General features: G+C 46.2%; 5 protein-coding genes across 5 annotated transcripts; 4 read left to right on the top strand and 1 right to left on the bottom strand.

Annotated features, from left to right (window-relative positions):
* The first annotated feature begins 1245 nt into the window (after window positions 1-1245).
* On the top strand, window positions 1246-4204 carry F4817DRAFT_175261 (phenylalanine ammonia-lyase). Its single transcript, XM_049298267.1, has 4 exons — window positions 1246-1831; window positions 1883-1989; window positions 2041-2591; window positions 2653-4204. Exons 1-4 carry the CDS (start codon window positions 1701-1703, stop codon window positions 3952-3954), a joined length of 2091 nt encoding a protein of 696 aa, XP_049157257.1. The 5' UTR covers window positions 1246-1700; the 3' UTR covers window positions 3955-4204.
* A 3198-nt stretch (window positions 4205-7402) lies between these two features.
* F4817DRAFT_175516 (uncharacterized protein) lies at window positions 7403-8687 on the top strand. Its single transcript, XM_049298268.1, has 3 exons — window positions 7403-7664; window positions 7983-8210; window positions 8315-8687. Exons 1-3 carry the CDS (start codon window positions 7516-7518, stop codon window positions 8433-8435), a joined length of 498 nt encoding a protein of 165 aa, XP_049157258.1. The 5' UTR covers window positions 7403-7515; the 3' UTR covers window positions 8436-8687.
* Window positions 8688-9420: 733 nt separating this feature from the next.
* On the top strand, window positions 9421-11463 carry F4817DRAFT_343586 (MFS general substrate transporter). Its single transcript, XM_049304047.1, has 3 exons — window positions 9421-9612; window positions 9672-10608; window positions 10673-11463. The coding sequence occupies exons 1-3, from the start codon at window positions 9568-9570 to the stop codon at window positions 11140-11142; spliced, it is 1452 nt and encodes a 483-aa protein (XP_049157259.1). The 5' UTR covers window positions 9421-9567; the 3' UTR covers window positions 11143-11463.
* Window positions 11464-11626: 163 nt separating this feature from the next.
* On the bottom strand, window positions 11627-12748 carry F4817DRAFT_343587 (RNase III domain-containing protein). The gene is made up of 3 exons (XM_049304048.1): window positions 12247-12748; window positions 11937-12172; window positions 11627-11876 (listed from the first exon to the last, which is right to left on the bottom strand). The coding sequence occupies exons 1-3, from the start codon at window positions 12632-12634 to the stop codon at window positions 11736-11738; spliced, it is 765 nt and encodes a 254-aa protein (XP_049157260.1). The 5' UTR covers window positions 12635-12748; the 3' UTR covers window positions 11627-11735.
* Window positions 12749-12866: 118 nt separating this feature from the next.
* On the top strand, window positions 12867-15182 carry F4817DRAFT_343589 (histone acetylation protein-domain-containing protein). The gene has a single exon (XM_049304049.1). The coding sequence runs from the start codon at window positions 13085-13087 to the stop codon at window positions 14867-14869; it is 1785 nt and encodes a 594-aa protein (XP_049157261.1). The 5' UTR covers window positions 12867-13084; the 3' UTR covers window positions 14870-15182.
* Window positions 15183-15945: the final 763 nt, after the last annotated feature.

The following is a 15945-nucleotide window of genomic DNA, read 5'->3' on the forward strand; positions in this document are numbered from 1 at the left end:
TATATCATCTCTTGCTCCCTCATAACTCAGTTATTCTTCATTCTGGCAAAGATCTCGATTGAAATTTGCCATCCAACGTCATTTCGGTATTGCATTGCCTAACATGGACCGCTACCTAGGCTTATGTGTCTATTGGGAAACCATCTTGTCTAAAAGAAGTTCAAACCTCCAAAATATACTTAGTTCACGATATGCAATAAAAGAGGCATTGGGAAGATAGAGATTAAGTTGGAATGGGGCTGTTACTGCAAGGACAGGAACCCCTAAGTGGTGGTTTCCGTCCCAGTTATAGCTAAAAGGAGATACATAGGTACCTACACACGTAAAAGAATGTTGCTTTAGCCTAGCCAATTAAGCTTAATTACATATTCCGTCATATCTCCCCCTTAACAGGTACCTAGGTACCTCTCTCCCCAAATCCGTTAATGCCAAATTTTCTCATTGGTAGACGTTCACATATGTATAATGAAAGGGGATTATATAAAGCACGAGTTAGCAAACTCGTGCTTGGATCCCTTAAATAATGGACGCTTTGTTTAGCACGTGTTTCTCGCCTCGTTTTTTGCATGTGCACTACTTTGTTCTAGGAATCCTCCTTTTATATTTCTGTGGAATCCTATTGGTAAGGTTCCGGTCTTTATAATGTTCTTTCTATAACTTACCTTTCGGATAATCCGTCTGTGCTCTCAAAGTGATATTAAAGTCATACGAGTGATGTCTTTCAAGTTATGCAGTTCTCTTGAGGGAAAAGCCGCTTCGAACTTAGGACCCTGATTGTCGGGATTCCCCACTTATAGCCGCACTTACGAGCTTGTTGTTAATTATCTATGTCGCCTAGGTCTACTCGCAAAGACTACATTCGCTACCCAGCCTGAAAGCGCTAGCTTTTAGTTGAAGACATAATGGCTCCCTTTGGCGATAGCACTACTGTACTCCACCCTTACATCGATATGCAGCTGCTTTTTACTGCAGGACTAACATGGCATATGTCTTACATGAAGGTAACACAGAAGGCCTACGATCATCGTAAATGTAATAGCCACCTGTGAAATTTGTGACCTACATGTAAGACTCATGTATGTACCTAAATCAGATAGTTATACCGCTAGTTTATCCCATGTATACCTATGTGTGTCAGTAAGAGGTAGGCACATATCATATCATGACATAGGCATATGTAAACATTAGTATGTGTACCTTGTAAGCAATAGGTTGTGTAACGACATGATAGGCTATGAATGCCACCCAGTATTCGCAAACAAAGCTTAAAGGGTCCAATATGAAACTTAAACCTCAAAGAAGTAACCATCCATTGTGAACTACACACAGTGCTTTAAGCGAATGTAGTGTGTTCACTTAGATGCAGGGGGCGTTGTGTTACTATTCTTCCTTCCGTCCCGAGGCGGCTCCTTACTACTTAAACTGAGGCGAATCACCGCTCTCAAAGAACATCGAGAAAAAACTCATTAGATACAGCGAAGGAAGCAGGTACTACCTCAAAGAGTACATTATAAACTAACTTGCTCCTACCTTTGTTAGGTACCTAGACGCTCATTCTTTTTGTGAACATCTATCTATATATACTTCTCCCGGGTTCCTCTACATTTTGCTCTTCAGCCGAGCATCTTCACGTCGACAACTTGACAACTTGACAACTTGACAACCTAGACATCTCTTTAAAACCACTCACCGTATTCGTAATGGGGAACCAAAGTATTCATCTCGCCAAGGTCTGCGAGGCATGGGACCACCTACAAAAGCGCATCGAAGCCGGTACTTATGTCCTAGACGGCCAAAATCTCCACATCTCGGATGTTGTCGCTACGGCCCTGTATGTTTTCGTATTATCGTAGAATGTATCATTTTACTGACGAGATGCTAGACACGGGTGTATACCCGAGATCACTGAAGATCCGGATATCATCAAGAGCATCCAAGACAGCGTGGATGTCTTATACCACTACCTTTCAAAGGGGTGGCATGTTTACGGTATGTAAATCCGGGATATTTTGTTGGCATCAACCACTAACTAGCTAATAGGCGTCAATACTGGATTCGGAGGTAGCGCGGATACCCGTACTGACCAAGTTGTAGCATTGCAATCATCTCTGATGCAGCTTACCCAGTCTGGTATCATGTCAAGATCTACCGATGGCTCTGTCCCAGGCCACTCCATGCCCTCGTCATGGGTCCGCGGAGCCATCGCCGTCAGATGCAACAGTAACCTCAGGGGTCACTCTGCGGTGACGCTCCCGGTCCTCAAGTCCATAGTAGCCTTGGTCAAACACAACTTGAATCCTATGATACCGTTACGCGGTTCTGTTTCGAGCTCTGGCGACCTAATGCCCCTATCCTATATCGCTGGCACTATAGAGGGAAACCCTGATATCCTCATTGAAAAGAACGGCAAAGTTATTCCCGCACCGCAAGCGTTGAAGGAGGCTGGATTACAGCCAGTGAAGCTTGGCCCGAAGGAGGGTCTTGGCTTAGTCAACGGAACATCGTCATCAGCAGCGCTTGCCGCCATGGTTATTACAGACGCACATCGTCTGGCATTGCTTACACAGGCACTTACTGGCATGGCGGTAGAGGTAAGTCAAGACTCGTAAGCTTATCGTAATAGCACCAGTAGTTAACCAGTGGAAAATATAGGCACTGAATGGGAGTCGAGAGAGCTTCAACCAATTTATTGCTCAGACGCGACCGCATCCGGGCCAAATCGAGGTTGCTCGCAACATTTACTACTTCATGAGTGGTTCGGCCCTTGCGCGAGATGTTCTCCGACCGAAGGACCGCGGTTCTGAGGATATGGCACAGGATCGTTATTCCGTACGAAGTGCTCCGCAATGGATCGGTCCACAGGTAGAAGACTTGCTTCTTGCAGATCAGCAGATCAGCATTGAGCTCAACTCTACTTGTGACAACCCACTGGTCGACGTGTCGAATGGCGATGTTCACTATGGCGCTAATTTCCAGGCGGCTTCCGTGACGTCGGCTATGGAGAAAGTGCGGCTGTCACTGCAAATGTTTGGCAGGATGCTCTTCTCGCAACTGACCGAGCTGGTAGATCCGGCGCTTAGCGGAGGTCTCCCAGCTAACCTCGCCTCGGATAATCCTAGCTTGTCATTTACAATGAAGGGGGTCGAGATTAATATGGCGTCCTACATGGCTGAGCTGTCTTACTTCGCTAGCCCAATGAGCCCATTCGTCCAGGCGGCCGAGATGCATAATCAGTCTGTCAACTCGATGGCACTGGCATCGGCACGCATGAGCGCACAAGCTACGGAAATCTTAACATTGATGGCCGCGGCTCATTTGTATGCCAACTGCCAGGCCGTAGACCTCAGAGCGCTACACAACCTTTTTGTGCAGAAGGCCACCAAGACACTTGCGTCTGTCACTACTGAATTCTTTTCTGGTAACCTATCGGCCGATGAGCTGGAAGTTCTCCAAAAGGCACTGTCGGCTCATGTATACCCTTCCTGGTGTTCTTCGGGCAAAAAAGATCTCCCGGATCGTTGCAAAGCTCTTGTGAGCACAGCTGTGCCCATCGTTGTCGAACACATTAAGGGGTCCATTACAGACGTAATTCAATGGAAAGAGCAGGCTGCTAAGGCCATCTATGCCGTATGGGAAGAGACCTCTGACGCCTTCCGTGCTGAACCGCACACTCCTGAGGTCCTCGGGAAGGGCGCAAAGGTTTTATACCAATACGTCCGTCAAACGCTCGGCGTACCATTCCACCAAGGCTTTGTCGAGCATCCCACTATCCAGGCCGACGAGCTAGACGGACGACCTAAGAAGACCATCGGGGGATGGATCTCCATTGTCCACGATGCTATCAAGGATGGTTCTCTGTACGGACCTCTGATAGAACTGGCTGCGAAAGGCCTAGTGAACGAGACAAATGGTCACGTAAACGGGTACACTAGCGGTACCAACGAGAAGAACTGAAGCAAAACTTGAGCACATAGCTGTCCTGTCTCATTTGCTCGAGGAGCCGATAACTACATGGCTTTAGCAACTTCAGAAAGAAAAGCGGCAGGACGCGATGGCTTGGCGTGAGCGAGAATTGTGTTATTTGCGATGTATTATGTCTGAAATGCTTCTTTCCTTGATAGATATCTCGCTAAGTTTATATATACTGTCATAGCATTTAGTTTATAGAGTCGTTATATTATTCAACCGCGTTGACCACTATTTTCTTTCCTTTTCGTGTTTCTTCGTGAGTTGTATTATGACACATGTCTTGGGCTGCGGCTAAGCGAGGAATCGAATGTCCCTGGTCCTGGTCCCCGTAGTACAATCGTACTATGTACGGATCCGTACCCATACGGTACACTGCCAAATCAGCCAAGACAGGGATCGTTGATCCTAGTAGCCCCAGATAAAGCACGAACCAAGGCAACGGTCCTAACTTGTTAACTCCATCTTCAATCGGTTGACCCTTTTGATGAAACTGATACGAAACTACGCGAATACTGCTGGAAAAAAAAGATTATTGGCCTTTGAATGCCTAGCGCACATCTTACGCCAATTCCTACCTATTATGAATAGTGGAGGTGTTTCCAAGAGAATATTCCGCAGAGAGACTGGTGTCATTGTCGAACGATTTGGTTCACGAAGTAGTAGTGTTCTCTTACCTGCCTCAGAAGCATACTATGATGCGTTCCAGGGATTTCGGTGCCCCCACGTCTCGTGCCTCTCCTTTTGCATGAGTTCTTTCGGGTTAGCATTGAGAGGCTATCGGTGAGGGATCTTAAATCCTGGAGAGGCACTTCCTGTACCATAACTGTTGTGCATACCGTCTGACCGTACATACAATCATTCCCAATCTAGCGGGGGATCTGCTTTGCCGAACCTTGGCACTTACTTAGCCGGTAGTGCAGGTAGGCGGGGGGCATAAAGCAAACGAAACTGTGGACGATGGATACAGATATTTCCGTTCGCACGCAACGTCCGGACGAGCTGCCGATGGCTGGGAGCATGACATGTCTCAGCATAGACCAATCGTATCTTTTAATCGCTTACGTGTGTTCTGCTTCTGTATAACTACCTACATAGCTTATCTTAGTCCAGATGTCTGGATCTGTATCACCACGCCTCTTTGCGAAAGGATGAAAATCTCCCGAGTACGGCACCCATGATTGGTAAGGCTGTGCATTTTAGAGCCATGCAATGGACTCTTCGCTGTACTACGCTGGGGAAGAATGCTGAAGAAAACGCCTTGTCAACGTGACATCGGCGGCGTCATGATATAGAGAGGTAGGACATTCCAAGCCGTGGCATCGACGAGGCTTGCAGATTACAGCTTTTAAAGAACAAAAAGAAAAGAAAAAAAAAACCCCCCAAAACCCGGTCAAACAAACAACCAGGTCCGGGAGTTGAGATGATGCTGCCAGAAGCCGAAAGCAGTAAATGTGGCTGCTAACATGTTGGGCCGATAGGCTACCAAACTTGGCTCTCCCTGCGAGATTTCGATTTCGATTTCGCGGATGGGGATAATGGGTCATGGGCTGTTACGTGCATCAGACTCTAGTTCACAAAGATCCAATTCTAGATCGCCACATCACGCTATATATACATGACGGAATACATAATGTATATGTACGCATGTGTACCTAATATACCAAAATGTATTATGACGATATTGGATGCTTCGATGCTTGTCCTATCACACCGCCAACTCATGCTCGAGAATCATTCTAGCAATTCTGTAACGTGATTGGTCTGCCTGTGGCCGAGATGGTGTAGAGAGGCAAACCACCAACGAATAGGCTGGAGGATGTAAGTGATATTAGTTTTCTCTTATCGCCCTAATCAGACTCGTTCCCATAAGCGCGGGTGGTGAAATTTCCATCTCAGCTGCTTGCCGGTGGGGCTTCAATAAGGGGCACTTAGCGATACCGATGTTGTTCCTGCAGAAATCTTCCGTATTTTTTCCCACCTCCTGCATGATACATTATCAACATCCACACCGGGTGTTACGGTACTACATAGTATGTATACGGCCTCAAGCGCAAAGCTTCCTGTTTGGCTGTGATCTCCTTTGTTCGAGGACACTCGAGATGAATAGAGGTAGGTATTGTTCATTAGGTACTTAAAGCATCAAAGCTTATTCAGCTTTCTTCAACATCTTTACTTAGGTAAATATTGAAGTTGATTGGTTTAATCCCTGGACGGCATAATGTGATCTTTGAGAATCCTTCAAGAAACAGATACCCGATTTGGCATCTGCAATCACCCTCGAAAACCTGGGGTAGCGAAAACAGGACCGAGAAAAACAAATTGGAAGCTTTGATTCTGAAGTGTTCTGGGAGGATTTCTTTTTTGGCGAAACGGGCGGCTGGACGGTTCTGACTGGAAATGCGACCTGCGTATTCCCAGGGTTCGAAGCAGGGGTGTCGTTGTGAGAGTTTAATTAGGTAAATCTAATCCGGGGTCATCAATAGAATGGATCTCCCTTCCTTGCCTAAACGCCACACGTGCATAACAGTACCTACTTGAGAGATATGGAAGAGTTGTTTGTCTAGCGATGTTAAATGATACCTACCTATATACGTAAAGTACGCATAACTATGTGAGATAGGGGTATCTATTTTAATTTAAATTTGGACGATACATTAAGTACCTTCGTTCTACCGTTAGTTAGCTTTGCCGAATCCACGTGCGTGGAATTGTTTTCAACTTTAGTAAGTGCTGTCGGTTTCCTTTGAGCGCATGCATCAATCCGTTTTGGGTTTGTGGGGGCATATCTTAACTTAAGGTTTCACCCGTTGTTATTGGTTGTTATTGGACATTGGAAATATCCTAGCATCAATTAAAGTAGCACTGCTAAATTCAAAGTAGGTACAGGCAGCTGGGCAAGCCTGGCAAGTTGGGTGGTACTTACCGTTGACTGGAGTTTATCATCAGAAGACAGGTACTACTAGTATTAGCATTGCTGTCGACATCTTGGACATCCTGGACATACCTACCATTACTTCGTACACTACTTTGTTACGAACAAGGCTCTTTTAAACAATGTAACCATTTCTTCTTAACTGGACTTTGGGCTAGCCCCTTATTGAATCTTGCTTTCTTTTGCCTTGCAATTCAGGATTTTTTATTTTTTATTTTTTATTTTCTATTTTTATTTTTATTTTTCTTCGTCATTGATCTGGGTCATTTAAACATTTTGTCATTCGTGCAGGCTGGACTGCAGATACAATCTATTTCTCACACGAGATACTGCGTTTTCTAAAGAGCTGATAAAAAAAACCCTTGCAACAACCAACAGCTTACAGCCTACAGGTTCTCTGCACGCGCTTAGCTGTCTCAATCTCTTCGCCCCCTCAACCCTGTCATTTATATGCGGCGTCAATCAGGGTCGTCCAGGCGTCTCGAACAAGAAGGTCCGACCTCGACAGGAGTTCGTGACGCCGATTGGCTTTCGGCAGCCCCTTGAACAACGACATACAGCTGAGTCCCTCTTTGCTCTCTTTTGCATTGTAGACTGTGGATTGTATCTAGACTATGTCGCATCTATCGCTTCAGTGTAGCGAAAGCCCGCTAGATTCTCATCATTTGGAGGACAGTCCAACAATTGGTAGGGCCGTTGTGAATTATCCCTTGGTTGGCGCCAATCCGCCGCCGTCACTGTCAATACCGCCTCCCAGCGAAAAGTTAGTGAGATTGTAATTTTTCTTTTATCCTTTCATCTCTTTACACACTGACCACCACCGTCCACCGTCCACCGTCCATCTTTACTTGTGGCTAGCTGTTGCGTGGAGATGTATGCTGTGGAATGCTAGGTGGAGAGCAGCCTTTTTTTCTTTTTTTTTTCTTCTGTTTTTTTTTTTTATCTCTCAAAGAGATTCTCTCTTACCGATTTTCTTTTTCATTACAAAACTTCCTAACCTGGACCCCAACTTTGAATAATTGCCCTATGATCTGTCGTGCATGACACTGGTGCTGACTTAAATATCCCCACTTGTTATTAGACAGCGGAAAACTCCAGCTCCTAGCCCTCTGCAAACAAGTACGGCAGTGTCTCCGCCTTCAAGCGCAAGCCCATCTCGATCAAAATTCCCCGAACCTATCCACGAGTTATTCCCAGGTGTTTCGGTTGCCCAGATCCTGTCGCGAGAACCGCCACAGTATCCCCTTCCAACACGCATCGATCGTTCAGGTGATAATTCTCCAGTCTCACCATTTTCTCCCAACCACGGGTTCGTATAGATCTTCCTTAGTTCGCCATCACTTCGATACCATCCTTCGCCTTGTTGACGACTAGAATTTTAAATAAATCTAACACAATTTACGTGTGCTTTAGGGCGACACCTTTCTCCCATCCTTCGAATGATATTCCAGGTGTTTCCGACGCAGCCGCATCCACAAAGCCGCCTGTAGGCTCTACTAGTACGAGAACAAGCGGCATAATGGAGATACGTTAGACTTGTTGGTAATATTAAGAGTATTCTCGGGTATGTAGCTGGAGTTTAAGATCGTTACACCGTCGCCTATTCCCTGGAGTGAGGAGGCAAATTTGGAGCAATCCTTCACTTGCCAAGACACGTCGCTATTCGAAGCGTGAGCGTCAATAACGAGCATAGAGCCAAATAGAGCATTGACTCTCATAGTGGATATGAGTTTCAGGTAACAGTTCTATCACAAGACTAAAAGATACATAGAATGTAGAACTTTTCCAGAAACTATCAGAAACTATCCTATCCTTGAAAGAGCAAGAAGACTAATGCATACATTAGATACCTAACTTTACTATAGCATTAAGACAGCTTTATTTATAAAAAGGAAATAACGAGCTATAAGATTCAAAAGAGTCTCCAAGATGCGCCGACATCGACAAGGCCGGCGTAGAAATGCCCCGAACCGAAAGTCGGAGTTATCGGATACAGTAACATCGTTATACAAACACCAATATTACGGCCATGCCGGCATCATACGCCAGGAGTAAAGGCTCCATGCGATAATAACCATAAGAAAAAGGAATATAGAGCGGCAAAGCTAAACCGAATCAATCGTAAAGCTTCCGACGACCCTGGTCGCACTCGCTGATCCCGGACATGTTCCCGAGACAGGAGACGGGCACCGTACGTTGAAGAACTAAAGCTCATAACTCCGCATTTCATAACATGATATAGGTAGTAGTAGATTTTGCCCTTCATTAGTCCAACTAGTAACAGACCCAAACCCCTGATTAAACAGTCCCCTCTAATGTATACTAACGACGCGATGGCCTCTCTATCCACCTTAGGGCTACCACTCCACGATCAAGACCCCGGAAATTGGATCGCCTCATTTGAGCTAGCTTCATCCCCACAATCCCCGCGTTCGCGGTCAGGGTTTTCCCACCAATTTCCCCCCCCAGGCGGTCAGAGATATTATTATGTATTATTCAGACGTTCCGTTCCGTTCTTTTGTTGTTGTTGTTGTTGTTGTTTGCTAGATCTTCACCGCCTTGACCATCTAAACTTAGCGACTTGCCAAGTGCGTTCTGCCTTGCTCACTCGCTCTCACAATTTTCATCGGGAAAGTCGTCTGTGCTGTTAAGTCAGCTCGGAGAAGATGACGGACAATAAATCAGAGCTCGATGTTGAGAGCGCGAAGGTGGTATGGCTTTGAATCGCAAATTTACTTCAAATATGAATAATAAGCTAATATTCTTTCAGGAATTTAGCGCGACTGTTGCTCAATATGATTCCTCCGGCCCCATCACGGAGGCCGAGAAGGCGTTGCGATGGAAGCAGGATAAGCGCATCGTGCCATTGTCGGCTGGCATCTACTTCCTATGCTATTTAGATCGGTCCAACATAGGGAATGCCAAAATCATGAACGCGTCGACTGGCGACGATCTCATGACTGAGACCGGCATGACCAATTTTCAGTACACCATCTCGCTCATGATTTTCCTTGTAGCGTATGGTCTATTTGAAGTCCCCTCCAACATCCTACTCAAGAAGCTGAGACCGTCCCGTTGGATCGCGTTTCTCATGTTCGCATGGGGCGCTCTCACAATGGGCCTCGGAGGTGTTCACAGTTATGCCACCGTGACCGTTGTTCGGTTCTTGCTCGGGGTGTTTGAGGCTGGTCTGTTTCCTGGTCTCGTCTACTACCTCACTTTCTGGTACAAGACCGAGGAGCGGAGTATTCGCGTGGCTTTTATCCTCGCCTCGGCGACTCTCGCAGGAGCTTTCGGGGGTGCTATCGCTTATGGCATCGGACATATGAATCAAGCCGGTGGTCTCTCTGCTTGGCGCTGGCTATTCATCATAGAAGGAGTGCCGTCATGCCTTTCTGCTTTATTAGTCTGGTTCCTACTACCAGATTACCCCGAGGATGCAAAATGGCTGAGCACCCAAGAAAGGGATCTCGCAGTCCAACGACTTCACATCGAGGGAAGCAAGGGTCACCACAAGGCGATGACTTGGGTCGATGCCAAGGCGACCTTAGTTGACTGGAGACTTTGGGGCCATTATCTCGTTTATTTTGGCATTTCAACTCCGTTTAGCTCGCTTTCGCTGTTTACCCCTTCCATCACGGCAGGTTTGGGTTATCACGATCTTCAGGCCCAGTTAATGACCGTGCCGCCGTATGCTGTCGCTTATGGTAAGTTCTCAACAGCTGCTATATTTTTTCTTCCCGTTGGATTTATGGCTAACTAGTATTTAAGTGGTCCAAATCCTGACCTCCTGGTCAGCGGACCACTTCAACGCTCGTGGTCTACACTCGGCCGCATTGGCCACTATCGGAGCCGTTGGTTTCTTGGCATCGGCCGTGCTGCCGGCGGACGCATATGCGTCCCGATACGGATGTCTGATTGTCGCGGCGTCAGGCGCCTTCGCCTGTATACCGCCACTGCTAGGTTGGCTTTCATCCAACATCTTCAGCACCGCCTCGGTCGGTCTTGCAATCGCGCTGAACATTGGTCTGGGCGGTGCGCCTGGCCAGATCGTAGGCGTCTGGATCTACAAGGCGGATGAGGCACGGCTAGGATACCCTACGGGTCATTGGACAAATGCGGCCCTGCTTTTTATGGTGGCAGTGGGTTGTGTAATGCTAAGGGTGTACTATGCGCTCCGCAATAGGAAGATAATTCGTGGTGCCACCGATGGGGAGGAGGTCCGGCTGTTCAAGTACTGAGCGATAAATACTATTTTTCGATTATTTTAGAAAGCCAATTATATACACGCGCCTATGATAAGGGTATTAATACATATATGAATTTATGAGGGAGAATGAGATTTCTGTAAATTAATGCCAAGGGCTTGAACTTGCTGGTAGTCACTGCTCCGTTGATTAGAATGCCCCCAAGGACTCCCAAAAATATTTTCTAATTAAACGATTTTTACCGTTAGGTACCTACCTATCATATATTCGTACTAAATCCTCCGTCTCGAGTTACCATATTCTGTATAATATCTTATAACGACCTCATATTTAAGGGAAGTCGTTATTCTACGCAGGCGGGGGTTATAAGTTATCTAAGAGTCATTACTCAAATACTAGACAAGAGACACGAGTTAAGTTAGATTATACAATAGGAATACCCAAACTTACCTGTCTAACAAGTGCTCTAGACTACCATGTAAGAACATCGAAGGGACTTGCAAGTAAGAGTCAAGGATAAGTTTAACTTTGGATATCACCAACTTATGCATTGAGGGTGATATTTTATTTCTTTGTACATTGTACTTGGTATTTGTACATTGATTTTACATTCCTAGATTTGTTCATCACCGGAGCTTGTTCATTATCCGCTTTCTCACGACCTGGCTAGCTATCTTGCCTCCCCGCTGCAGCGCGATGGCACCAACAATAGCATATACGGCACCGGCCATGATCGGGTCGAATCCGGATCCTTTAATGTTTTCCGGCTAAAAGCATTGCGTTAGTACTTAGGATCTAACTCTCTGGGAGGAGGGAAAGTAGCTTACCATTCGGGGTTTCCACCTCACCACTTCTGTTAATCCGGTGTCTATAGCTAACCTAGCTAGCTTTTTTAAGTCGAACACGTCGCTCGGCTGTGTTTCGAAGAGATTGTCGATCCCACGAAGGGCGGGATCTTCAAATGGTTCTCGTCGGTCCGCAAAGGGATCGTCCTCAGACCCTTTATAGCTAGGAGGGGAGTTGATAATGGATTGTGTGCACTCGAATACACATATCTGGCGACCTGGCGTCGTATGTTAATATGCTAGATATATGTGTATATATATAAATATATATATATCCTCCTAAGGAACATACCCAGAAATGCTAGGCGATCGTTGAAACCTCTTCGTCCTTGGTCAAAGCTCTTGTGGGTTACCGCTAACCATTTGAGCTCGTCGGGCAGCATGCGCTCTCCTTCGGGACCCAGGAATCTCTTTAAGGCTTCATCCAGCTTCTCTGGGCTCTTATTAACTTTCCACTGCGACCGAGAGGGGTCCTTTGTGATATGAGGTGAGAAGGGCGCCTTCATCCGTTCTGGCGTATAGGACCATCGTGGGCGTTGCTCTACATCTTGTGTCAAGCGCGCTGTCGCTGTCGAGAATGATGCGGCGGGTCGGTAGGAGGGAGGTACGGACTTGTTCGAGCAAGTCCGAACAGCTTGACGAGCAAGCCTCGTGATAGATTGGGAGGTGGTAGAGGCCATTGGCTATGATTTTGCCCTTCTCATCGCATTATCAAAAAGCGTAAGCGTTTAAATTGAAATTCGCAATTGACGAAAGGTTCAATTGCGGCGGAACTTTTTCGGGTGGGACACTACGCTAAAGAGATTTATCCAATCAGCAAATCAGTAGCTACAGATATTAGCCTCTAGCTTATCAAGTTATTACTTATCAGCTTATCAGCTAATCAGTCATTTCGTCAGTGCTCTATAATTGGTACACTTTTACTTCTACGGCCCTTGCATTGATCTTCTTCCTCTTCGTCTCCTTCCATTCCACTTCCACTTACACGTCCTGTCTTCTTAAAACGCGTCTTCGTTGCCGGAGTCATTCTTCTCATCGAACCCAGCATTATGGGCTCTCGAACTCTAGGTGCCATTTAAGGCTTTCAATCTTCATCTTCTTTTCCATTCATTTCCTTGCTCTCTTTAATAATGACTAGCCCGGCGCAAACCCGCGATAGTGATCGCGTCGTCGATCCTCACCCTCTAGTCGCAGAGCTTGCCAAAGTCTTGCCCAAAGATCGCAAGCTCACGGCCTATCATCTCTCGACGCCTCCCACGATAACCGAGCCTCTCTGCCATCCTCCCGCGCACAATCCTTCTAACGATTCTACAGACAGGCGGCCGAGTAAGCCATTAAAGACGTACTGTGAAAAGCATTTCTTGGCTATCTCGATTGGAACTGGGAAAGAGGGTGTGCATCTTGATAAACAAGTTTTGGTTCTAGGACTAGAGATCTACATATATACAACATCTTTCTCTACCATCATCTTCGTCTCCAAGGCGGATTCCACTGGATACTTGAACCTCTTGAATCTTCCCAAAGGGGCACCATCTCCAATTCGAGAAGTTACAACGTGCTTTCTTGCCTTCTTAGTCGCCAATCGAAGACGACAAGCAAAACAACTAGTCGTAAATCTATTCGCCCGAGCTCAATCACAGTATCTTTTTCCAGGAAGCGTGAAAAACAGTGGCAAGCACGTGCTAGATGATAGAGGCTTAGTGAAGTGGTGGTGTCGCGTGCTAAACTCGCTGCTTGAAGGTACCGATTATCAAGACGTGAGGGAGCCTTGGGATGCCATACATGGATACTTGGTTGTTCCCGGACTAGACAATTATGAGACCCGCGCCTTTTTGCCTCGGACTAGTCTGGCAATATCAAACTGGACATTAGACCACCCCCTCGAGAAGATATCACCGTATACAAATGATCCAAGCAACTTTGGCCCCAACGTTCATCCTAGGTCACTCATCCCGATGTATCCAGACGACCCAAAGGCCCGTTTTGTTCAAGAATTAGAGGAGTCGATAGCTGAAAAGGCCAAGCTATTAAATGGCTGGAAGACGCCAAAGACATTGGATCAATTCTGGGAGATGATGGCATTCCGGCAAGAGTGTTCTAGCGGTAGATTAACTGGATTCATGTGGGTTGTCTTCGAATCCCAAGCCAATCCAAAATCCAGCTCGTCAACTGTCAAGTCCGCAGCAACCATTCCCACGCCGAATGCCTCGTTTAGCGCGCCAGCCGACGACATAACGCCTCCCACTTCGCCCCGTCCAGCTCAACGAAGCAATACTTCCCTTGCCACTCCAAGTGCTTCGTCGTCCAAGTTGAATACCCCAAGGACCAGAAAGCTTCGACGGAAGCGTAAGGCAAAGAAAGTCCTAAGTGGCCCAATCATCCCTCGGAAGCCTCAGATCAAAACACACCAACGGGCCCAATTCCCAAAGCAAATTGAGACGCCATATTATTTCTGGCCGGAGAAAGGAAGAGGACAAGTCGTCCTAAGTGACAATAGTTATAAGAGAGCTGTCGAAGTACTGCTTCATCTTGAGTTCAAGACTCTAGAACATGCAATCGCAAGTACAGCACGATGGACTAAGGAAGTCAACATGGGCGAGAATTGGGCATTGGACATTATCGGCGAGAGAGCAAGTATCGATTCTACGGCGTCATCCGATACAAGTGGGACGATCAACAATTTGTCTGGAATGATACGGAAGCGCTCAGCTGACGAGATTACGAACGAGATCATTTCATCTTCGCCAGCAGTTAATACGCTTGGCGGCGGCCTCATTCGGAAGAAGGCGAAACTTGATACCAGTGCAACCGATGCGTCCGTTAATGCAGACCAAGGTTGTCCCGAGGCCGAGTCAGAACCTAAGGCCAACGTTCTTGGAGCTGGGCTGATTCGGAAGAAGCCGAAGGCATCTTGAATTTTATTTTCTAGAGCAATCTTGCATTCTATTGGCGTGGGTTTGGACAGGATAGCTTGGGTTGCGAGGCGTTACCAATATTGGAAGAGTATGGCTTGTATAAGAGGTTCAGGAGTAGTCAAGGCTCTAGCGGGATGTGTTTTCAAGGAATATGGTTCATATAACCTTTTTTCTCTTACAAGATAATCTATTTGAAAAAGGTTAATATCAGTGTTTTCGAATACCCGAAATATCATGGGCTTAGTTGAGTCTTAGCTATCATGCTTCAATCTTCAAGAATTAATTATGATACACCTAAATGATAATCAGCGACGATATTAATTCGTATTAAGCCTTACTCCATGCAGCCCGCATCATTACAAGCCATTATCTAGGATTTCAAATGCCAGAAACGTTGCGTGCTTCAGACTTCTGCCTTGATAAACTTACACTACATGTATCGAAGCTCGGTGCTAGATGAGGTACATTTGTACATACAACTCCCCTTGCGTAAGTACACACCTACATGTAGATTAACACAAATTACAAAAATTACCCCTCATCATCAAATATCTCCTTGAAGCCGGCAAGATGCATTGCTGCTGCGGGCAGCGGAAAAATTAATATCAGTCACAACATAATTGTAATAGGCCAGCCTGTTTCTTCCAGGCATCTGGTGTAAGGTACCGATGTACCTCCAAATTAGCTTCATCTGGAAACTGAATTCTCGGCCGCTCATTGGCTACCCTCCCGATGGGTCCGGCAAGGGCCGAGTGCCGTGCATACGGAGCTCCGATTGGTGGACCGGTGTCACCGGCTTCCGTTTTAAGGTGTGGGACGGGAATTCCCCAACTTCATAACCTTTTTCTAACTTTTTCTAAGTTTCTCCAGACCAATATAAGATGTATAGATACCAGGTAATTTCGAGCTTTACCTTTTGTTGATATTTGAGGTGTGTCAGTTTGTTTGCCAATGTGAATTCGCCATTCCTGCAGTTATTTATTAACTTGTCGATTTTATATTAGGTACATAGCTTTAGGCTACGGCTACTAACGACTTGATATATTATGGCTTGTCCCCTTTGCCAGTCTCATATC

The sequence above is a fragment of the Daldinia loculata genome (assembly GCF_022478755.1).
Source record: "Daldinia loculata strain CBS 113971 unplaced genomic scaffold F4817scaffold_39, whole genome shotgun sequence".
Classification (NCBI taxonomy): domain Eukaryota; kingdom Fungi; phylum Ascomycota; class Sordariomycetes; order Xylariales; family Hypoxylaceae; genus Daldinia; species Daldinia loculata.